Genomic DNA, 25926 nt, shown 5'->3' with positions numbered 1-25926 from the left:
TGCAAGTTGATTTACTGATCAGAGTTGTTAAAAATTATGTTGCAATATAAGCATAGGGAGCATGACTCTTGACCGCCAGGCTGTGTGCCTGCTGCCTTGTGTTCTCTGGTTACCAGCCACCAGGAACACCCAGGAACACATGGAACTCTGGCTGTCCTCCTGTTAGGTCAAGTGAACAAGGTAGTTTTCACACTTATATTTTACTTTCACCTCCATCAGGTGGTGTTCACTCCCTTCCACACTCTGAGGACCACTAGACGAAAGTTGAGACTCTTAAGTTCAGATGCTTTTTCCTCCAAAAAATGGACTGTGTCCTTTAACAAGTTATTGATCCCAGAAACCATTTCTACAATATGAACAGTAATTTGAACAAGATAAAAACAAATCATACTAATTTTGTTGAGCTTCACAGAGGCTAACATCTAGTTTTGCCAATTTTATCAGGAGTAGGCAAGCACTTAAGGACAGGAATACTCATTTCATTGAAAAAAATGGTTAGTTTTTTTCTATTTGCCAAGTTGCTTTAAAAAAAAAAAAAAAACTTCAAAAGGGTTAGGAGTGGAGATTGAGTAAAGCAAAAAATAGTGAATTCAACTTTGCCTCTTGGGACTAATCAGTCTCATTGTTTCAGACTTGAGAGGAAAAAACTCTTCAGGGTCATTTAGTATTCTACTCACAATATCTCTTTTCATACAACCATTCTTTTAAATTCTCTGATTACCTAAGGGAGTTCCTAGGAAGTACATAACTTTCCTAGGAAAGATAGAGCTTCTTAGTTTGGAGTGCTGTACCAGAATACCAGAGACTGGATAGCTTATAAACAATGGAGATTTATTTCTCACAGCTATGGCTGGGAAGTCTAAAATCAGGGCATCAACATGATTTGTGTTGTGGTTAAAACCCCCTTCCTGACTCATTTCTGGTGCCTTCTCACCATGCCGTCATGGTGAGGGATTTCTCAGGGGCCTCTTTTTTTAAGGGCACTGATCTATGCATGAGGGAGGTAGCATAGATACCTCACAAGGCTCCACCTCCTAATAACATCACCTTTGGGGTTGAATTTCAACATGTATTTTGAGGGGGCACAAAGATTCAGACCATAGCATTCCACAGGTATCAATGTCCTAAAATCATCAAAAAATTAAATAAAATCACACAAAATATGAAGCCTAGTTATTTTTAAGGCAAGGCCTATCAAACTTGCAGGTAACATTGTTTATGTCTTTAGCAGGATCCTTCAGAGGCGATAATCTGTAAGCTTGATGATTCTAATATAACCCAGTACCAAAATCAGGCAAGGGAAATACAAGAAAGATTGCAGTCCAGTATCATCCATCAACATGTAAAAATCCTAAACAAAGCATAAGCAGATGGAGCCCAAAAGTACCTAGACATAGTACTAGTTTTACTGATAAGTACAGGTTATTCATGGAGATGCATGGGTTGTCTTAACATTAGGAAGCTTACAGATGCTATGTGCCATCTTAATATTAACAGAAATCCATAGGTTCGTCTCAATAGATGCAGAAAAAACCAAAATTCTCAGCACCTACTTATGATTAAAAACTAACCAAGCAGCAGTAGGAAGGAAGTTTATAACTGGATAAAAAGGTATTTACCAAAAAACGTGCTGAAAAAAAAGGGTAAAAGATTAGAAGTATTCATGACATGACAAGTATGGGGAAAGAACAGATTATGCAATAATGGTTCTAAGAAGCAGAAGTGGTTCATCCACATGGAAAAGAACTGGATGCCTACTCTCACCATATCAAGAGTTACATGCAAGGCAAAACTGGCTTTTGGAAGAATATGTAAGCAATAACTTTATGATCACAAGATAAGGATTTTTTAAACAATACAAATAAGCTTTATAAAATGTTTATAATATTTGCTCACATTGAAAAAAAAATTTGCTCACATTGAAATAAGGAACTTGTGGTTATCAGCATATACCAAAAAGGAAATGAAAAGACACAAAACAGAATGAAATCTTTCTACAACATGCCCAGTATGTTTTCTGGAAAATCTGAATGATTTGTATGGATCAATTAAAAAGAAAAACCTAATAGAAAAAAGTGATCTGAATACATGACTACTTATTATTTCATAGATGAGAAAATAGAAATTTCTAAAAACATAAAAGGATATTTCATTGGGACCAATGTAAATTAGGACCATAGATATGATTTTATAAGTACAGATGAGCAAATAATATGTATGACAATACTGAGTTTTGGAATATATATGAAATAACTGGCATTCACACTACTAGTGGAAGTATAAATCAATACAGATCACTGACATCTTACAGAGTCGAACACTTGCTTGCTGTAATACACTGGGACCTGTACATGCTAGATAAATGTTTGCATATGAGCACAAAGAATCATGTATAAAGATATTTATACTGATCATAATAGCAAATATTTGGAAGTAGTCTGAATGTCCATTAGTAGGAGAATGTATTCAGTAAACATCAATGAAAATTAATGAACCAAAGCTATATACAAAACACAGATGAATTTTAAAACATACTGAGTTCTAAAAAGTCATGGGAAACTACATTAGGGATAACATTTTTTGCAAAATTAAGTTTATACTAAGTGATATGCGGTGAAGATCATAAAAGCAAGTGTTTGGATGAGATGGTATTTTAGTTATAATTAACCACCCAAACGTAGAAGACTGAAAATAAGAAAAAGTATTTGAGGTCCTAAGTATTGCAATCAAAAGGCACAAATTCTAACAGCAACTCAAATGTGCTCCAAGGGGAATATTTATTTCCCAAGGGAAATAAAACGTTAGGGTTTATAAAAGCAATAGATAAAGGCATTCCAGAGGTGTTATGTAGATGTATTTTTACAGAAATATGGTGGCATTCAGTCACTTGTAGACAGCAGGTTATTTGCTAATCCGTGATCTTTGATGAGTAAGGAAAGCAGGTTCCAGATGGTCTCAGGAACTTTTGACTGTGTCAAAAGTTTATATTGCATCTGGGAGTGAATGTGTGTAAGTTCTACTTCCTTAATGGCCTCTTGGCTCCATTTTAGACCCCTTGAACATAAGTGACTCCATTTCATTGTTCATGGTCCAGATTATCCATCACTGTGTAACAACTCTCCCCCAAATTTAACATTTTAAAAAACAAATTATTTATTTCTGTCTTGGTTTGATATTTGGGCTCAGCTGGACAATTCTTACTGAGAGTGTCTTAATGTGTTTGTGTTCAAGTAGCAGGTGGGGCTAGAGGCACAGCTGGGCTTTATACCCAAGACTGTCAGTTTCTGATGACTGTAGGCTGGGGGCATGGTTGGATTTCTCCATGTAGATTGGGCTTCTCACAGAAAGGTGGCTAGTTTCTGAGAGGCAGTGTCCCTAGAGCAAGCATCCTGAGAGACCTAGGTAGAAGCGCAAATCTTATAACTCAGTTTTGGAAGTCACAACATTAACTCAGATTTGGCCCAGATTCAAGGTGAGAAAACTATACAAGGACATTAATATCAGGGAGCGTGGTTCATTGGGTGACCATATTTGGAGAATAGCTACCACAAAAACAGAAAATTCAGGACAATAATTACCTCTGTGTGTGAGGCAAGGAAATGACTTGGAGAGGAGCAGAGAATTCCTCAGCTTGTTTGATGCCTAAAAGAGAGTCCCTCATCAAGAAAAGGCTGCCCAGGAAAGTCACAATAATGATCAATATGAAGGCCAATGTGTATGTCAGTAAAAATAGTTAAATGCAAATTTTTGGCCCAACTCTGCACTGAGTGAAAATAAAGATCTTCATGACTGAACAACCTAGATAAGCTGAATATATAGTTTAATATAAAGTTTAAGGAACAAATAGTTTAAGGATAAAGTTTAAGATGTAATGACCTCAGATGTTGTACAAAGGGCAGTCTCAAGGTCATAGCATTCTTCAGTCACTCAGTCGTGTCCAACTCTTTGCAACCCCATGGACTGCCACGTGCCAGTCTTTCCTGTCCATCACCAACTCCTGATTCTCGCTCAAAACATGTCCATCGAGTTGGTGATGCCATTAAACCATCTCATCCTATGCCATCCCCTTCTCCTCCTGCCTTCAATCTTTCCCAGCATCAGGGTCTTTTCCAATGAGTCAGTTCTTCACATCAGGTGGCCAGAGTATTGGAGTTTCAGCTTCAGTGTCAGTCCGTCCAATAAACATTCAGGACTTATTTCCTTTAGGATGGACTGGTTGGATCTCCTTGCAGTCTAAGGGACTCTCAAGAGTCTTCTCCAACACCACAGTTCAAAAGCATCAATTCTTCGGTGCTCAGCTTTCTTATATAGTCCAACTTTCACATCCATACATGACTACTGGAAAAACCATAGCTTTGGCTAGATGGAAAACTTCGTCAGCAAAGTAATATCTCTGCTGTTTAATATGCTGTCTAGTTTGGTCATAGCTTCTCTTCCAAGGAGCAAGCATCTTTTTAATTTCAGGCTGCAGTCACCATCTGCAGGGATTTTGGAGCCCAAGAAACTAAAGTCTGTCACTGTTTCTATTGTTTCCCCATCTATTTGCCGTGAAGTGATGGGACTGGATGCCATGATCTTAGTTTCCTGAATGTTGAGTTTTAAGCCAACTTTTTCAGTCTCTTCTTTCACTTTCATCAAGAGGGTCTTTAGTTCTTCTTTGCTTTCTGCCATAAGGGTGGTGTCATCTGCATATCTGAGGTTATTGATATTTCTCCCGGCAATCTTGATTCCGGCTTGTGCTTCCTCCAGCCCAACGTTTCTCATGATGTATTCTGCATATAAGTTAAATAAGCAGGGTGACAATATACAGTCTTGATGTACTCCTTTTCCTATTTGGAACCAGTCTGTTCCATGTCCAGTTCTAACTGTTGCTTCTTGGCCTGCATACAGATTTCTCAGGAGGCAGGTCAGGTGCTCTATCTAGTATTCCCATCTCTTGAATTTTCCACAGTTTGTTGTGATCCACAGAGTGGGCTTTGGCATAGTCAATAACACAGGAGTAGGTGTTTTTCTGGAACTCTCTTGCTTTTTCAATGATCCAACGGATGTTGGCAATTTGATCTCTGGTTCCTCTGCCTTTTCTAAATCCAGCTTGAACATCTGGAAGTTCACAGTTCATGTATTGCTGAAGCCTGGCTTGGAGGATTTTGAGCATTACTTTACCAGCATGTGAGATGAGTGCAATTGTGTGGTAGTTTGGACATTCTTTGGCATTGCCTTTCTTTGGGATTGGAATGAAAAGTGATCTTTTCCAGTTCTGTGGCCACTGCTGAGTTACGCAAATTTCCTGGCATGTTGAGTGCAACAGTTTCACAAGATCATCTTTCAGGATTTGAAATAGCTCAACTGGAATTCCATCACCTCCACTAGCTTGGTTCATAGTGATGCTTCCTAAGGCCCACTTGACTTCACATTCCAGGATTTCTGGCTCTAGGTGAGTGATCACACCATCGTGGTTATCTGGGTCGTGAAGATCTTTTTTGTACAGTTCTTCTGTGTATTCTTGCCACCTCTTCTTAAACACCTCTTCTGTTTCTGTTAGGTCCATACCATTCTGTCCTTTATTGTGCCCATCTTGAGTGAAATGTTCCTTGGTATCTCTATTTTCTTGAAGAGATCTCTAGTTTTTCCCATTCCATTGTTTTCCTCTATTTCTTTGCATTGATCACTGAGGAAGGCTTTCTTGTCTCTCCTTGCTATTCTTTGGAACTCATTCAAATGGATATATCTTTCCTTTTCTCCTTTACCTTTGGCTTCTCTTCCTTTCACAGCTATTTGTAAGGCCTCTTCAGACAACCATTTTGCATTTTTGCATTTCTTTTTCTTGGGGATGGTCTTGATTACTGCCTCCTGTACAATGTCATGAACCTCCATCCATTGTTCTTCGGGCACTCTGTCTTTCAGATCTAATCCCTTGAAACTATTTGTCACTTCCACTGTATAATCCTAAGGGATTAGATTTAGATCATACCTAAATGGTCTAGTGGTGTGCCCTACTTTCTTAAATTTCAGTCTGAATTTGGCAATAAGAAGTTCATGATGAGCCACAGTCAGCTCCCAGTCTTGTTTTTGCTGACTGTATAGAGCTTCTCCATCTTTGGCTGCAAAGAATATAATCAGTCTGATTTCGGTGTTGACCATCTGGTGATGTCCATGTGTAGAGTCTTCTCTTTTGTTGTTGGAAGAGGGAGTTTGCTATGACCAATGCATTCTTTTGACAAAACTCTGTTAGCCTTTGCTCTGCTTCATTTTGTATTCCAAGGCCAAATTTGCCTGTTACTCCAGGTATCTCTTGACTTCCTACTTTTGCATTCCAGTGCCCTGAAATGAAAGGGACATCTTTTTTGGGTGTTAGTTCTAGAAGGTCTTGTAGGTCTTTACAGAACCATTCAACTTCAGCTTCTTCAGCATTACTGGTTGAGGCATAGACTTGGATTACTGTGATATTGAATTGTTTGCCTTAGAAATGAACAGAGATTGTTCTGTCATATTTGAGATTACATCCAAGTACTGCATTTTAGACTCTTTTGTTGACAATGATCGCTACTCCATTTCTTCTAAGGATTCTTGCCCACAGTAGTAGATATAATGGTCATCTGAGTTAAAGTCACCCTTTCCCATCCATTTTAGTTCATTGATTCCAAAAATGTCAATGTTCACTCTTGCCATCTCCTTTTTGACCACTTCCAATTTGCCTTGATTCATGGACCTAATATTCCAGGTTCCAATGCAATATTGTTCCTTATAGCATCAGACTTTACTTCTGTTTCCAGTAACATCCACAGCTGGGCACTGTTTTTGCTTTGGCTCCATCACTTCATTCTTTCTGGTGTTATTTCTCCACTCTTCTCCAGTAGCAAATTGGGCATCTCCCAAAGTGGGGAGCTCCTCTTTCAGTGTCATATCTTTTTGACTTTTCATACTGTTCATGGGGTTCTCATGGCAAGTATACTGAAGTGGTTTGCAATTTTCTTCTCCAGTGGATCACATTTTGTCAGAACTCTCTACCATGCCCCATCCATCTTTGGTGGCCCTACACGGCATGGCTTATAGTTTCATTGAGTTAGACAAGGCTGTGGTCCATGTGATCAGTTTGATTAGTTTTCTGTGATTCAAAAGAAGATTCACAATGGTGGCGTAGAAGGATGTGCGCTTATCTTCTCCTGTGAGAACCTAAAATTACAACTTGCTGCTGAACAACAATCAACAGGAGAATATTTGATCCCACCAAGAAAAGATACCCCACGTCCAAGGGCAAAGGAGAAGCCCCAGCAAGATAGTAGGAGGGGTGAAATCACGTTTAGAATAAAAACCCATACCCACCATAGATGCTTGGAGGGCTCAAACAAAACCTTGTGCACACCAGGAGACTCCACAGAGACTGAGCCAGACCTGCCTTTGAGTGTTTGAGTGTCTCCTGCGGAGATTCAGGTCAGCAGTGGCCTGCCACAGGGGCTGGGTTCTGGGTGCAGCCGTCCTGGGTGTGGCATAAGCCCTCTTGGAGGAGGTCACCATTAAGCCCACCATACAGCTGCTGAGCAGATGACCCACAAACTGCAGAACAATTATACCAAATAAATTCTCTCACTATTAAGATAGTTCTAGGACCCACAACAGATGTCCCAACCTGGGGATCTGGCAGAAGAACTGAGAACCCCAAGGGAGTTTGACATTGGAGGGCAGTGGGATTTGATTACAGAACTTAACACAGGACTGGGAAAACAGACTCTTGGAGGGCACAAACAGAACCTTATGCACACCAGAACCCAGCAGAAAGGAGCAGTGGCCTCACAAGAGACTGACCCAGACTTGCCTGTGAGTGTCCAGGAGTCTCCAGCACAGGTGTGGGTCAGCGGTGGCCTGCTGCAGGATCGGGGGCTCTGAGTGTGGCGCTGGGTGCACGGGGCCTTTTGAAGGAGGTCACCGTTATCTTCATCACCTCCCCCATAGTTTGGTCTCAGGTCACACAACAGGGAGGGAACACAGCCCCGCCCATCAACAGAAAATTGGATTAAAGATTTACTGAGCATGGTCCTGCCCATCAGAGCAGGACCCAGTTTCCGCCTCAGTCAGTCTCTCCCACCAGGAAGCTTCCATAAGCCTCTTTTCCTTATCCCTCAGAGGGCAGACAGAATGAAAACCACAGTCATAGCATTCTTCAGGCCATCTTTAAATTTAAACGTGTCTCATTACCGGAACCATCAGCGTCTTCCTTCTGTCTACACCTTCCCTTCCTATTCATCTCCCTAGATCACCAGAGAAAGAGAATGTTGGTTCCTATTGCAAGTTCACATGTCATAAACCAAACATGTGCATATCATAAGAGAACAAAGCAAAGAAATAACAATCATCATTAAGTTGTCAATAGATTTTCTTTGCCTCACTTCTCTTATTCTCAAAGAGACTTGTTCAGAATATAAGCAAAAGAGAAAAATGTCCATTTTCATATCTTCTTAATAGGCCATTTTCAAAGCAAACTGAAAAAGCAAAACATGCTTTATTTTTGTAATAATTGACATGCCTGATATATTTATAGTGTTCAAAGTGATTAGATTATTTAAAATATTCATCTTTTCAGGTGGTTTGGGTTGCATTATCAAACAGGTGTTTTCTCATGAATATCTGTGTGTTGAATAGGTCATTTTGTTTCTCAATTGTCCCTCCATTGAATGTGTCAAATGTTTCCTCATGATTAAATTTATGTTATGCTTTTTGGTAAGAAAATCACCAAAGTAGTATTGTATTCTTTTCAGTACATTATATTATCATATTAGGAGGTTTGTGATATTGAATTAACCTATTGCTGGTAAATTTAACATTGCTCTATTGATTAAGATGGTATCTGCCTGATAGCTCACTGTAAAGTTACCAGTTTTCTCATTGTAATCTTAAGTATCTTGAGAGGAAATCCTATGAGTGTGTGCATATATATGTTTTACTGGTCAAGCTCTCCACCACGAGTTTTAGTATCTGTTGGTGGCACTTGCTTTAATCAATTGTTATTATAATGGTAATAATATAAACTATTATATAATATAATATATAAATAAATAACTAAAAATAAATATATAAATCATATGATATAAAAATCATATTATATATTATATATGTAGTAAGTCATTCATTATAATATATTATTATAATATATTTTAATATATATTAATTAACATTATATATTATAAAATACAAGTAATAATATATCATATATAACAATATATTCTACATTTATTATATATAACTATAAATAAATTATATTATATTACATATATGATATATTATTATATAATATATTACATATATATTATATATACTATATATGTAATATATATAAATTAATTTATATATATAAATTGTAATATATGATATTAATTATATAATTAATATATAAATATATATAATTAATATATAATATTGATTATATAGTATATATAGTATATAATATATAATTATATACTAAGTATAAGTATATGCTTATAAGTATATATATATGTATATACACATATATACATTTGTATATACATATATATAAGTATATAGTATATTATTATATAGTATATTATATATTAATTATATATTAATATATAGTATCCTATCTATTATATTGTATATGATATTAATTAATTAATATTTAATATATATGTATAAGTATATATAGATAAGTATAGATAAGTATATACATAAGTATAAGTATATAGTATACAATTATATAGTATATTGTATATTAATTATATATTGATATATAGTATTATATCTATTATAATATATAATATATATCATATATAATATATGTTAATTGATATTTAATATATGTAAGTATATATAGATAAGTATATTTAAGTATATACATAAGTATAAGTATATAGTATATAATTATATAGTATATTGTATATTAATTATATATTAATATATTGTATTATATCTATTATAATATACAATATATATCATATATAATATATGTTAATTAATTGATATTTAATGTATATAAGTATATATAGATAAGTATATATAAGTATATACATAAGTATAAGTATATAGTATATAATTATATAGTATATTATATATTAATTATATATTAATATATTGTATTATATCTATTATAATATACAATATATATCATATATATGTTAATTAATTGATATTTAATGTATATAAGTATATATAGATAAGTATAGATAAGTATATACATAAGTATAAGTATATAGTATACAATTATATAGTATATTGTATATTAATTATATATATTAATATATTGTATTATATCTATTATAATATACAATATATATCATATATAATATATGTTAATTAATTGATATTTAATGTAAGATAAGTATATATAAGTATATACATAAGTATAAGTATATAGTATATATTATATAGTATATTATATGTTAATTATATATTAATATATAATATTATATATTATATATACTATATAATTGTATATTATATAAAATATACATAATGTATATAATAAATATAATAATATATAACATATATAATATACAGTATATATAATATTATATATTATATAATTATATTTGTAATTATATATAATACACAATAAACTATTATATATTATTATATTATATATTATAATATATAAGATATACAATATAAACTATTATATAAAATAAACTATGATAATAATAGTTTTCAACTGGAAATTTTCTAATTCTGTCATTTTTTTCTACACTTAATAATTGACTCTCTACTTTAGGGAAGAGTTTCTTTTTCTGTTAATTTCTGTGATTCTGGAAGCACAGTTTTTTGTTTCATCAGTGGACTGTAATCTGCTAATATCATTATTTAATTTGATGCTGAAATTGTCCCAGAATTATCCTCTAAGATTCCCAGCAAAGTGGTGTGTTTCCTTTCTGTCACAACAAGTTTGGATTGTGTCCAAGATTTCTAATTCAAGAAAGAACTACACCTAGTTCTTTCTGTGTAGCAAAGTATGATTTATTGACTAGATTTCTTGAGGGCTGGGGAGAAGAATTGTGGGGTCTAAAATACTTAGAGTGATTTTTTTCTTTTGCAGGATCTTATATTTCCTCCCTTGAAATATGGTTTCTACACCTGTTTCTGTTAACAATCTTCCCCTGAAGCATTACCTTCTCAGTAATGCCCTCTTGCATCCTGCATGTACTTTAAAAAAATTTTTTTGTAAAATATTTATAACTTAAAAGTTGTCATTTAACCACTTTACAGTGTATGGTTTAGTAGCAATGTGTGAAGTCATAATGTGGGTGTAACCATCACCATATCTATTTCTAGAACATTGTCATCATCTCAAACAAAAATTCTGTACTCATTAAGAAGTCACTCTCCATTTTACCCTTCCCCTAGCTCCTGGTAACTTCTGTTCTACCTTCTGTCTCTATGAATTTGCCTTTCCTACTTAGTTCAGATAAGTGGAATCATACAATGTATTTCTTTCTGTGTCTGGCTTATTTCACTTGTGTAATGTCCTCAAGATTCATCCATGTCATAACATGTTATCAGAATTTCCTTCCTTTTTTAAGGCTGAATAAAATTCCATTGCATATGAAGACCACGTTTTGTTTATCCATTCATGAATCAATGGACTTTTGGCTACTGGCTACTGTAAATAATGCTGTTATGAACACCCGCATACATGTATCTGTTTGACTCCCTGGTTTCAATTACTATCCCATAGTTTTCCCTTTTATGGAGTATCATATGTCTGGCTACATTTTCTTAGACTAGTACATTTGAGATTACCCCATGTTGTGTGTATCAGTATTTTGTACCTTTTAATTGCTGAGTGATACTCCATTATATGAGTGTACCATGGTTTATTATTCTCCACTTGAGGAACATTTGGGTTATTTCCAATTTTGGGAAGTTATGAATAAGGCTGCTGCAAACAATTGCATACAGGTTTTTGTGTGAATATTGTTTTCATTTCTGCTTGGGTAAATACCTAAGCGTGGGATTGCATCATCATTTGAGAAGTAGATATTAACCTTTATATGACACTGTCAAACTATTTCCCACAGAGGATGCAGCATTTTACATTCTCATCAGCAATGTACAAGGGTTCTAATTTGAATGTGGGTTCTATTATCTACATTTTCAGCAACAGTTGTTAACACTTCTTTTCTTTTTCTTTTTTTATAATAACTGTTCTAACAGTTGTGAAATGATATCTCATTATGGTTATGAGTTGCATTCCTCTAATGACTAGGGATGTCGAGCAACTTTTAATATGCTTATTTCGCCATTTGTATTGTATGCATTTTATTTGGAGAACTGTTTATTTAAAACTTTTGCCAGTTTTTGAATTGCATGGTTTTGTTGTTGTTATTGAGCTATGGAAGTTGTTTATATATCCCACATGTACTTTTAAGCACTTACCTATATATGGTTCTCTTAAATACCAGTAAACTTTTGTATATTTTCACACATAGGCTGTACTTTCTCTTTCTGGTGGTGGTTTTATATCAATTTTAAGAACCCCACTGCCTCTCCTGTTCCATGCCCTTTATTGTTTTTTTAAAGGTGGGAGCTGTAGACTATACCACCATTGCTTCCTCACCTCCAAGAATTATCTAAAGAAACATTTTTGTTATCCAAACAACCATGCATGATTTTTATCCGATTTTTGTTTATTCCAAAAATATTCTTTAAGTGCTTATTACATGCCACATCCAAAAAACTTGCTGTTTCTTAAACAGAACAAACCCTTGTCGTGCCTGTGGCCAGAAGTCTAGAAATTGTCAGTGCTCCAACATCTGTTTTGTGATCTCTACTTCGGTAGAAAGATATGGGCAAAGGAAAACAAGCTAGCAAAGCTTCCATTTCTTTTAAGCAAATAGATTGTACATAATAAAAATCGTTTGTAGATTTTCATGACTCACCCCGTAAATTTATAGAGTTGTGATGGAAAGACCTGGATAGAATTACCCCCTGGGTCCCTATATTTCAGCACCATCCAGCCTGTACTTCTCTTCATTTAGGTCAGTGGGTTATTTTTTCTAAACAAATTTTGCAGCCACTTTTATTTTTATTTTTGGCTGTGCTGGCTCTTCAGTGCTGTGTGTGGGCTTATTTCTGTCTGCAGTGAGCAGGGGCTACTCTGTGGTGGTGCGCAGGCTTGTCACAGTATCTTCTCTTGTGGACCATGGGCTCTAGGTACCTAGGCTTCAGTAGTTGCAGCTCAAGGGCTCTAGTGGGCAGGCTCAGCGGCTGTGGCACACGGGCTTGGGCTTAGCTGCCCGTGGCATGTAGAATCTTCTTGGACCAGGGTCGAACCCATGTCCCTGCACTGGCAAGCGGATTGCCAACCACTCAATCACCAGGGAATTCCTTGCAATCACTCTTAAATGTGTTTGTACAAATATCCTTTAAACGTCTAAGAGTTTATATATATAGGACAGGAAGATATAAATAACTTATTGCATGTTTCTATTATAACACTCAGGTTTGCAGTAGTATTTGGATGGCATTTTAAACAGTATGCCAGTGTTCCCCAAATCTGGCCAGTCCATCAGCCTCAATTGCACATATACACATAGGGATGGATGTCATTAAGATTGAGAGGGTAACAGGCAGGAAGGCCAGAGGTCTCCAAGCGGCAGAAGGAAATAAACTGCAAGTGGCAGATGTTTTTTGCTTCTCTACACAAAATTAAAAGAGGCTTCTTTCAATTCTGTATTGACAACTGGTTCTGCCTTGAGCTAACCAATGCATTTTTCTTATGTTAATGAAACTTTGTATTTGCTTAGGAATTTGCCTTTCTTCAAAATGGTTCCACCTAAGACTAACTTTTTTTCTTTTCTCAAACCTTGGTCTCAACAAACCAGAATTCCTGTCAATTGTTTTCTGGCTGGGCGATGACATACCTCCTATCTCAAAGTGCGTATTGTGGACGAGGGGCCTGGTGAAACTCCCTCAGCCTTGAGGTGTCTCTCACTTCATTAAATAGCTTTCCAACAGACATAAAACACCTTGCTGAAAATCAGCAAGGGGACACTCTGTCCCCTTCCGAAGTCTATGTCAGAAGCTTTCCATGTCTCTATTATACTTCAATAAAATTTTGCTACACAAAAAGCTCCAAGTAGTTAAGCCTTGTCTCTGACCCGGGGATCGAAATCCTCTCCTCCGGAGGTCACGAATCCTGGCATGATACACAGCTTACAGCAGCAAGCTTCCAATCTTTCAGCTGATTGAGAGAAGATGGAAGAGAAGCTGTCATTTAATTTTAAATACTTCATATGTATTTCATTTTAGCCTTTCAAATTTTGAATAGTTGGAAACAATTCCTATTTTTTTCTTTTCTACCATTTTTCTTCTTATTTTCCCACTGTTTTTAAAAAAAAAAAAAGGAAGGGAAGATGGCAGAAAGGGAGGCAAGAAAGAAGGGAGAAAGTAGTTGACCTTCAGTTACACTACAGTGGACCCAAGCAGCCTGCTGGGTCAAGGTTTCTTACTATTTCATGGATGCTGTATGTAGTGCAGACATTTTTTCAAATAAAGTAGATGGTCATTTATTTTAAAGCAGTGAACTACATTAGAAAAAAAAAGTGGAAGAATAGTCCTTTATTTTTTTAACTTGGAAGATAAATTTGAAACCCCTCCCATAAAATGGAGGCAAGGACAAAGAATTAAACGTGAGGTTTTCACATTGTCATGAAAGCTGTACACCAAGAATAACAGTTTAATATGTTGGCAGTGAAGAAAGCAGAAAAAATAGAATTGAGCCTTATCCTTTCTATTGTCCCAGACAAAAATAATGGAAAAAAAACCAAGTGCTAGCCACGGGGGGAGAAACAGAAAAAAGTACTTAAAGATACAGGAAATGGGGAGTGGGGGAAGATTTATATAAGTCAATGTAGAGAAATAAACAGAAGAAGGTTTCCTAAAAGAAAAGAAAAATGAGATTGGCTTCAGCTGTCTCCAGAAAAGTAAGTAAAAGAGGTTCATGGAATAACTGAGAGGGCACAGATAAAAACTAGACTGTGACAATGTGAGAAAGAAACAGAAATGTCAAGACCAAAAGCGAAAATTAGGAAGTGATGGGATAGACATGGTCAAGAATCCATCTGCTATTGCAGGAGACACAAGGGGCCTGGATTCAATCCCTGGGTCGGGAAGATCTCCTGGAGAAAGAAATGACGCCCCACTCTAGTATCCTTGCCTGGAAAAATCCAAAGACACAGGGGCCTAGTGGGCTAGTCCATGGGGTTGAAAAGAGTCGGATACAACTCAGCACAAGCATTTCATCATCAGTAAAGAGACTGATTAAATATAAACTTAATTGCAAATAAATTATAAAACTTAAGGAAATTACCAAAATTCACAGCTGAGAGAGAAAATGGAATACAGAAGTACTAAAATTAGATAGCCTATTAGCTCATATTTTTTAAATTTTAAATGGGACAGAAAATGAAATTGTGTTTGGTTTAAAATATTGGAATATTCAGAAACCTGAATGAATTTTTTGGCCAACCCAAATACAAAGTGTAAGAAAGCAATAAACAGAAACCTCAATTAAATAGAGATAGGAGACCAGAAGGGGGTGCTCTCACCCCTACAACAGGAAGAACTCAACAGCAAAAGCAAAGACTTCCCCTTCTTCGCCAGCAACAGATCAGCCAGTGAGAGTCTGTCGGGACTCAGCCAAGGAAAACACCATGGGCTCTTTATCATAGCCGTCTTAGCTTCTTCTCACTATAAAACAGTTCTTCTCCATGTTTGCTGAGGACTTGCACAGCCATGCTTATAGACCTCAAATTGTGATTCTTTGTTAATCCTGAATACACCCATTTTGCTGGAGAAAAAAACTGGCTGTGTATTTGTTTTAGGTCAGCAAAAGGACATCAAGAGACAAGCTAATTTTTTTTTTAAATGAATTTATTTACTGGCTGCGCTGGGTCTTTGTTGCTGCAAGGACTTTTCTCTAGTTGCAGCAAGTGGGGGCTACTCTTCATTGCAGTGCATGGGCTTCTCATTGAGGTGGCTAAGAGACAAGCTAATTCTTAATTTTTATAATCAGACAAACAGAGCATAAAGAATATTTTTAAAAAATTAATATAATTACCAGGACTATTTAAAAGGAATAGATGTACTTCCTAGTTGAAAAACATAATATTCCAATGTTCACATTCTCATCTTTTCCATATTTTGAATTTTAGTATTTCCAGACACTTCTCATAACTTCTACTCAGTCCAAACTCCTGTCTTCTCTCACAGATTTACTACAATAGCCTTCTAGTCTTAGTCGCTCTACTTCTTCCTTTGAACTTTTAGTTTATTCTCAGCTCAGCAGTCAGTGATCACTAAAAAAATGACATAAGAGTTTATCTCTGCAGTGCCCAGAGCATTCTCTTTCAGAGTCAAATCCAGTGGCATAATGACCAGTAAGAGCCTATAAATTTAGTCCTCTTGCCTCTGATCTCCTACTTCTCTGTCTCCTTACTTCTGTTTCAGCAACTGTAATCTTACTGTCTCCTCAATAGGCCAGGTATGTTCCTACCTTAGGGCATCTGCCTGTTGGTCTGTCAGAAAGCTTTCCACCAGTATTTAGTTTGGCTCACTTCTCATCTTCCGCAGGTCCTTCTTCAAATGCTTGACCTTGTCGGTCAAACATGTCTTAACCACTTTGTGTAAAATTGTAAAATCGCTCTCATCAACGGTCCTGGTCCCCTTTCTTGTTCTTATTAGCATGCGTCAGTATCTAAATATATACCATTTATTTATTTTATTTACATAGAGTTGATTTACAATGTTTTGTTAGTTTCTGGTGTATAGCAAAGTGATTCAGTTATGCAGCTAGACATATTCTTTTTCAGATTATTTTCCCTTATAGTTCATTACAAGATATTGAATATAGTTCCCTGTACTATACAGTAGGACCTTGTTTATTTTATGTAGTTTGTATTTGAAAATCCCTAAATTCTAACTTAACCCTCCTCTACCCCTTTTCTGTTTGGTAACCATAAATTTGTTTTCTGTGCCTGTGAATCTGTTTCTGTTTTGTAAATAAATTCATTTGTATCACTTTTTAGATGTCACATATAAGTGATACCATATGATACTTGTCTTTCTCTGCCTGCTTTATTTCACTTAGTATGATAATCTCTAGGCCTATGTATTTTGCTGCAAATGGCATTATTTCATTCTTTTTTTCTTTTAATGGCTGAGTTATTTTTGCTATTATTTTTCTTCTTTCTCTCCCTTTGACAATTTAAGCTGCATGAATGCAGAGGCTGTGCCAGTTTTATTTACTGGTTTATTTCTAGCATCTACAACAACGCCAGGTGCAAAACAAGTGTTAAATATACCTTGTTAAATGAACGAATAATGCAATCATACAACAGTGAAAATGAATAAACTTTTCATATATGAAGATAGGTGAACCTAATAAGTTTAGCATGTAAGTCACATTCCGCATGTCACAGAAAAACATATAGCAGATTCTATTTACATAAAGATGAAACACCTTGCAAAAGTAAACACACTGTGTTAGGGGCACCTACTTGAGATGTACTAATCAGGCTAAGCCAAGAAATGCTTAACACAGTATAGAAAAATCGGGAGCATCGTGGACAGGTCTTCCAAGATTCTGGTCAAGTTCTCTTTTGAAGCAGAATGTTGAGTATATGGGTGTTAGTTTTATTGTGCTTAAACATACCTGTTCATACATTATCCTCCGTGTACACATTAAAATAATTAAAAATTCAAAACTAACTGGTAGGAGCTAGGGCGCACAGACCTTAAAGGCGTCAAAATTCAGGGGTTTTATTCAAATGATTTTGCCTGTCTAACAAAACAAGTCACGCAGCTGATTTAGGCAGCAAGCACCCGCCTTATTTGTGAACGCTCCCTCGCACGGCAACCCCAGCGCACAGCTGGGCCCAACAGCTCCCCAGAAGAGCGAACGTTTCCATCTCGTAAGTGGCGGCGCCAGCGGCGCCCCTGGGAAGTGTAGTAGGCGCGAGCCCAGAGGCATGCCGGGAGTCGTAGTTCTCCTGGGTTTGCGGGGCTGCAAGGCGGGCTCGCGGCTTTCTCGGGGCTCGTGGCGCGGGTGATCCCGGCTCTGCTAGGGAGGCCTCCCAGGGACTGAGAAACTCTCGGTTGCATCTCCCGGCGGCAGTCAGAGCCAGCACGTGTGCGGGTCCGGGCTGGGAGGTGTGCCGGCCGGGCGGGGCTGCGCGCAGGCACGGGGGAGATACCGAGGCCGAGTGGGTCTGGAGGCGGTCTGCACGGCCCAGGCCGCGAGGCTTCAGGGGGAGTCGCTGCCCTGCCCGCACCTCCACCCCTCCCCAGGGAGGGTCGCGGGCAGGGAGCGCCCAGTCAGGTGAGTTGGGGCGGTCCGGGACTGCTGTTGGTGGGAGTCTTTTGTGGCTGGCTTTTCAGAGATTTCTGATGAAACAGACAGTAGCAACAATGGCAATGCCTATGGAGACCTTATCTGTGCCGGGTACTAGTCTGGCACCTTGGATGAATGAACTCATTTCAACCTCAGATAACAGGTAGATCCTGTTTTACAGATGAAGAAAATGAGGCGCCGGTGGACAGCTAATTTGCCCATTAACCGGGGCCTTGGACTCCACCATGATCTATTTTGCCTCTACTGTATATTTAGCAGTTTTGTTTCTTGGGGAAGGTCACTAGGCTCTCTGGTTCTCAGTCTCCCTCACATCTGTAATATGAGGTAGCAGTACTTTTTAGAGTGGTTGTGCGGATTAAATAATATATGCAAGATACAAGATGGGGAGAAGACGTGCGTCATAAAGGAACCATGGCACTTGTATAGCAGCTTTCCTTCTCTGGCTGACATTACACAGCATACTCAGTTTGTTGAGCTTTCATGCCAGGTGCTATACCTGTGGAACCGACCGCAAACTTAGGTGGCTGGTGCAGGCAGCCTTGGCCACCACTCTTCTCTGACAGTGCTCTGCCTGCGTCTCTTACCTTGCTTTCCCAGTTGGGGTTTGTGTATGAAGAACAAAGGATATGGGGAGCTGTGGATGCTAAAAGAGGTGGAATTTGTGTTTAGGAGTTGCATCCAAAATGGTGTGCATTACGTGTGACAGTTCCTTGGAAAGAACACAGCAGTCCAGGAAGGAGTCACTCAGGAGCACCTGCGTTGGCCATTCTGTTGCAGGAAGGGGGACCCCTTCCAGGGCCTGAAACTGGGCCCTTGTCTAACACTCGGAAATTTGAATTGTCCGAGGAGACACATGTGCTTGCAAAGCAAGAGATTTTATTGGGAAAGGGCGCCCAGGTGGAGAGCAGGAGGGTCAGGGTCAGGGAACCCAGGAGAACTGCTCTGCCACATGGGTTTTACATGGCAGTCTCAGGTTTTATGGTGATGGGATTAGTTTCCAGGTTGTCCTTAGCCAATCATTCTGACTCAGAGTCCTTTCTGGTGGTGCACGCCTTGTTCAGCCAAGATGGATGCCAGAAGGATTCTGGGAGGTGCGGACAGATGGTGTCTCCTTTTGACCTTTCCTGAATTCTTCTGATTGGTAAAGGCTTATTAGTTCCCTGTTCCTTACCAGGACGTCCTGTTGTAAAACAGCTCATGCAAATGGTTGCTATGGTGCCTGGCCAGGGTGGGCGGTTTCAATCAGTGTGCTTCCCCTAACAATTCCATAGAAAAAGAGATGACACGTGTGGGCAAGCTCCTTTATTGTGGTCTCTTCAGGAAGGAAATGGTGAAGCAAGGCAAACAGGCTTAGGATTGGCTAGGTATGTTTGAAAGTGGCAGTCTGGGACACTCACATTCACTGTGACCATTTGAATGTATAGTTTAAAGCTATCTTCAGGACTCCAGGAGTCTGTGATGAGTCTCAATTTGCTTAGATATAGCCAATAGAGCCCAGTGGATGTTAAAAGCATCTATATATGGAAATTAGAAGTATGGTTAATATCAAGGCAGAGGTGGAGGTTGGCAAATTGTCTTAGAACTTAATTGGCTTAGTAGGTACACTTTTAAACTCGGTTTGCATCATTTATATGGCATGGCTTTGTTCGGACCTGATGGACATTATGGGTAGTTGTAACTTCCTTTTTCCATGCTTTGACCCCAGAGTTCTTCATGACACCTTTTTTTCTTTGCAGACCTACCTTGTCAAGCACTCTGCTCTCCCTTGACAGGAAAACTGAGAAGGAAAGAATGGCCTTAGATTTGCTGCCTGCTCAGATGACAGTAAGTAAATTTTGTCTTTTTCATGAATTTCCCACTGTGTTCAGAGATGGTGGACGTATTTCCATTCTTTGTCCAGCTACTTTGCTTTCCAGAGCCTGATAGGTTTTTCCCGTGATCCTGGACTTACCAAGGGGTTGCTGAGGAATGTGCATCCTCTGTCCCTAGACAGAGGTCACCCTTAATTCACCCCCAAACTCACTTCATGACCAAAGATTGAGTCGGCTCTGAACATAGGCTTCCAGATAGGATAGGTGCTTGTGAGGAGTACGGGGTATAGGCAATCTTCATCTTCACAGGTGACAGAGTATCACTGGAGCAAAGCCGTGGAGGGGCCACGAGACACGCTCGGCAGGCATTTGTGGAGCTCTGACAGTGTACAGGGTACTGTGCATGGTGCGTGGATACAGAGGAGAGGTGTTATTTCTGTCCTCAGGGAGTTTGGTACTGATCTTAGGAAATGACCAAATGCCCACGAAAATTCAGGGGAGAGATTGGAGAAGTGGAGTTATTTTGAGCTGATACTGAAGGTTAGGACTGATACCTGGTGGGCATCACAGAAGGAATTGAACTTGACCTCGGCTCTCAGGCTGGCATTGGGGAGGACAAAGGACTCCCTCTTTCTTGGCACTTTCTCTGTCTTGTGCAACTGTGATGCTAGGCCATCTCATGTCCCTCTCATCCATTGGGTGCCTCTATCTCCTTCTCCTTTGTTTTTTCCCTGCTATTTCAGATCTCACCCTGGCTCTTGTTTCTTGGTCCTTTTGAGATCTCTTTTCATTATTTAACTCTCATTTTTCTCAGGATCTTTATCGAATCTCTCTCCTCAGACCTGAACTTTTTCCTAAAGATCCAGTCTGTCATTCCCAAACTCTTATGAAATATTTCTACACGGAAGTTCCGTCATTCTCCCAACACCAACTTTCTTCCCTTGTTTGTCACTGGCTGCTTTTCTAAAAAGTAGTGGTAGCCCACAGTTTGAAATTGTGGACTCTGAAAGTTGATTTTATGAGTCCACATGTGGACTAGGAATGTGATGAAATAAAATTATTTTCTCCCTCTCTGCTTCGTTTTCTCATTTGTAAGTGTGGTTAGCAATATACATGCCTCGTTTAAACTTGCTAATAGAGGACTGCTAGTATCTGCATTTTACAGATGGGGAAACTGGGGCACAGAGAAGCAATTAACTTAATCACAGTTTTGTTGTTGTTCAGTTGCTCAGTCGTGTCCAACTCTTTGCGACCCCATGGACTGCAGCATGCCAGGTTTCCCTGTATTTTACCATCTCCCAGAGCTTGCTCAAACTCATGTCCATAAAGTTAGTGACACCATCCAACCATCTCATCCTCTGTCGTCCCCGTCTTCTTCTGCCTTCAGTCTTTCCCAGCATCAGGGTCTTTCCTAGTGAGTCAGCTCCTCACATTAGGTAGCCCAAGTATTGGAGCTTCAGCTTCAGCCTCAGTCCTTCCAATGAATATTCAGGATTGATTTCCTTTGGGATTGACTGGTTTGATCTTTTTGCAGTCCAAGGGACTCTGAAGAGTCTTCCAAAACAGCACAGTTCAAAAGCATCAGCTCTTTGGCATTCAGTTTTCTTTATGGTCCGACTCTCACATCCATACATGACTACTGGATAAAGCATAGCTTTGACTAGATGGACCTTTCTCGGCAAAGTAATGTTTCTGCTTTTTAATATACTGTCTAGGTTTGTCATAGCTTTTCTTCCAAGAAGCAAGTGTCTTTTAATTTCATGGCTGCAGTCATCATCTGCAGTGATCTTGGAGTCCAAGAAAATAAAGTGTGTTACTGTTTCCATTGTTTCCCCATCTATTTGCCATGAAGTGATGAGACTGGATGCCATGATCTTCGTTTTTTGAACGTTGAGTTTTAAGCCAACTTTTTCACGCTTCTCTGTCACCTTCATCAAGAGGCTCTTTAGTTCCTCTTCACTTTCTGCTATGAGGGTAGTGTCAGCTGCATATCTAAGGTTATTGATATTTCTCCCTACAATCTTGATTCCAGCATGTGGCTTCATCCAGCCCAGCATTTCTCATGATGTACTCTGCATATAAGTTAAATAAGCAGGATGACAGTATACAGCCCTGACGTACTCCTTTCCCAATTTTGAACCAGTCTGTTGTTCCATGTGCAGTTCTAACTGTTGCTTCTTGACCTGCATACAGGTTTCTCAGGAGGCAGGTAAGGTGGTCTGATATTACCATCTCTTTCAGAATTTTCCACAGTTTGTTGTGATGCACAGTCAAAGGCTTCAGCATAGTCAATGAAGCAGAAGTAGATGTTTTTCTGGAACTCTCTTGCTTTTTCTATGATCCAATGGATGTTGGCAATTTGACCTATGATTTCTCTGCCTTTTCTAAATCCAACTTGAACATCTGGAGGTTCTTGGTTCACGTACTGTTGAAGCCTAGCTTGGAGAATTTTGAGCATTACTTTGCTAGTTTGTGAGATGAGTGCAGTTGTGCGGTAGTTTGAGCATTCTTTGGCATTGCCTTTCTTTGGGATTGGAATGAAAACTGACCTTTTCCAGTTCTGTGGCCACTGCTGAATTTTCCAAATTTGCTGGCATATTGAGAGCAGCCCTTTCACAAGATCATCTTTCAGGATTTGAAATAGCTCACTTGAAATTCCATCACCTCCACTAGCTTGGTTCGTCGTGATGCTTCCTAAGGCCCACTTGACTTCACACTCCAGGATGTCTGGCTCTAGGTGAGTGATCACACCATTGTGTTATCTGGGCCATGAAGATCCTTTTTTGTATAGTTCTTCTGTGTGTTCTTGCCACCTCTTCTTAATATCTTCTGCTTCTGTTAGGTCCATACCGTTTCTGTCCTTTATTGTGCCCATCTTTGCATGAAATATTCCCTTGGTATCTCTAATTTTCCTGAAGCGATCTCATGGTAGTACAGCTGACTTTTACCCATACAAGACAGTCTATACAGTTAACATGCCCTGAAAAAGTATATGTAGAGTATTAAGAGCAGCTCGTGGTACAGATTAAATCTCAGTAAATGCTACCTGTCACTATTGTTAGTTACAGCATTATTTCAGGATCTGCCAGATTTGGTCCTAAAATCTCTAGGGTAGACTTTACTTCGATTCTTTAGTTACAAGAAGATGGATGTTTCCAGAAACCAGAATGTAAAACCAGCACAATGCACTGCAAAGCAAAACCCAGCAGTAACCTGGGCTACCCTCTGTCAGCAGGTAGGACTTCCACTGTCTGAGCTTTCCCACATCCCCAAGCTGGAGAGACTTACTTGATTTTGGCTAAAGGAAGATGTAGAGAAGTATGTTTGCAACGCAGAACCAGTGGAGATGCAAATTGTGGACCAGTAATTTAGTATCTAACCCTTTTGATTAAGTCTGTTAGAGCTGAAGTGACCCAATTACAGGTCTCATTACTTCATTTGAATCAGTTCAGTGGTAATACTCAATTTCAACTTCTTTCTTCATTAAGAGTCCTAAAAGGCGAATTTCTCTCTGCGTCTGTAGAAAAATAAAATAGCAAACAAAGATAATTGTTGGAAAAAGCAGGATATGTGCAGATTTTACCAATATTCTTTATTCTCTTCTATTTCCATGCAGCCTATAATTTGTCTTGTGCGGAAAAGGTACATAGGACTCGGTGCTATTGATTTATAGTTTGTCAGTTAACTTTTTTGGGCAGTAAATCAATATTTGTTTTTGCTTTTGTCACTATTTTTAAAATTATTTTTCAGGATAGTTTCAGATTGCAAAGATACTACCATAATTACCATACACCCTATACCCGGTTTTCCCTATTACTAACATTTTTGCATTATTATGAAATATTTATTGTAATTAATGAGCCAGTATTGATACACTGTCATTAACTGAAGTCCATGCTTTATTTGGATTTCTTTAGTTTTTCTCTGAAGTCCTTTTTCTGTTCCAGGATCCCATCCAGGATGCCACATTACATTTAGTTGTCATATTTTTCTTAGGCTCCTCCTGGCTGTTTCTCATCTTTCCTCTTTTTGATGACCATAACAGTTTTGAAAAGTATTGGTTAGATAGATGTTTTGTAGAATGTTCCTCTGTTATGATATGTCTGATGTTTTTCTTAATGTAGGGCTGAAGTTACAGGTTTTGGGGAGAATTACACAGAGGTAAAGTGTAATTCTTATTACATCATCAAAACTACATATTAATAACATAACTCATCATTGTTGATGTTGACCTAGTCACCTAACTGAGGTATTTTTGCCAGGTTGCTCTATGGCAAGCTTTCTTTTTCCATCTGCCCACACTGTCCTCTGAGCAGAAGGCACTATGTGCAGCCCGCATGGGAGGAGGAGGGGTTTATGGTCCACCTCCTTGGGTGTAGAGAATCTACTAAATCATCTGGAATTCTGAATGGAGGATTGTCACTTCTTCCCCCTTTGTGTCAATATGGATTCACAGGTTCTTAGTTTATGTTTTAGGTTATAATCTAGTGCTGCTTCATTTTGTTCGCTTAGATTGTTCCGTCTATGATCAGCAGGAGCGCTTTCACTTTTTACTCTGTCCCTGAGACACACCACTATCAGTGTGCACTTCTTTTGTTTTGCTTTTGGAGCACCTCCTTGCCTTTGGTGCTATAAGATGCTCTAGGCTTCCCAGTATCAAAATCAGCTATTTCTCTAGTAGCCTTGGTTCTTTTTCTTGGAGAATGATACTAAAAAGTAAGATCTGGGCCTTAGGTTTACTCATTGCTACTGGGGTGTCTTTGCTTTTAGATTCTCTTAGCTGACAAGGAAATATATGTGTATACTAACCTCTGTGTGTGTGTATGTGTGTGTGTGTATTTTTATATGTAACCATCTGTGTGTATGTGTGCACATTTCTATATGTAACCACTTGTATCTGTGTTAAGCTATGTATTAGTTCATGCTGATGTCTCCAACTCTAATTTATTACCACAGGGATCTTTCTAGCCTGCTCTCCTTCCTTACCTGTAACCTCCCATTCCAACAACAGTGAGAAACAAAGCTCCCATCATCTACCATTCTTTGACTTTAACCATTCAATTCCAGTCTATATGTGTAAAAAACAGAGACATCACTTTGTTGGCAAAGGTCCATATAGTCAAAACTATGGTTTTTCCAGTAGTCATGTATGGATGTGAGAGTTGGACCAATAAAGAAAGCTGCGTGCCAAAGAATTAATTCTCTTGAACTGGTGGTGTTGGGGAAGATTCTTGAGAGTCCCTTGGATTGCAAGGAGATTAAACCAGTCAATCCCAAAGGAAATCAACCCTGAATATTCATTGGAAGGACAGAGGAGCCTGGCGTGCTACAGTCCTTGGAGTTGCAAAGAGTCATAAACGACTCAACAACCAAACGACGACAACAACAACAAAAAACTACTTTATCAACCAGAGTACAGTACTTATGAACAGTTTCTTTTGTCTTACAGCCTCCACTCATTTCCAGAGTTAAGAAAGTCAGCATCGTTTGTACCACTTCCTTCATCAGGCTATGTCATACATTTGTATTATGTTTAGATTGTTCTCTCAGATTCTGTGTTCCATTCTGGGATCCCCCAACATCCTAAATGACTTTTTAAAATTTGCATACATTAAATTTCACTCTTTGTGTTGTAAATTTCTATGAGTTTTAAAAAATGTATTGTGTCTTATATCCACCATTACAATATCATACAGAATAGTTTCACTGTCCAAAAAATTTCTCTGTACTTCACCTATTCAACAATCTTCCCCTGCCCCA

General features: G+C 38.2%; 1 protein-coding gene across 4 annotated transcripts in view; it reads left to right on the top strand.

Moving 5' to 3' along the window:
* Positions 1-17990: 17990 nt before the first annotated feature.
* The window catches only part of ZNF354C (zinc finger protein 354C), a 44238-nt gene continuing 36302 nt past the window's right edge, over positions 17991-25926 (top strand). Inside the window, exons 1-2 of one of the 4 annotated variants that reach the window (XM_043467044.1) lie at positions 17991-18133; positions 20128-20179. In XM_043467044.1, coding sequence (XP_043322979.1) covers positions 20147-20179 — 33 coding nt within the window. In that variant the 5' untranslated portion in view covers positions 17991-18133; positions 20128-20146. Of the gene's footprint in view, positions 18323-20091; positions 20180-25926 lie in introns of all 4 variants that reach the window. The other 3 variants (XM_043467043.1, XM_043467042.1, XM_043467040.1) reach the window with 3 other exon arrangements.

This window comes from Cervus canadensis, chromosome 4 (assembly GCF_019320065.1).
Source record: "Cervus canadensis isolate Bull #8, Minnesota chromosome 4, ASM1932006v1, whole genome shotgun sequence".
Taxonomy (NCBI): Eukaryota; Metazoa; Chordata; class Mammalia; order Artiodactyla; family Cervidae; genus Cervus; species Cervus canadensis.
Note: the sequence above shows the minus strand (reverse complement) of the source record. Positions and strands in the feature narration are given on the sequence as shown.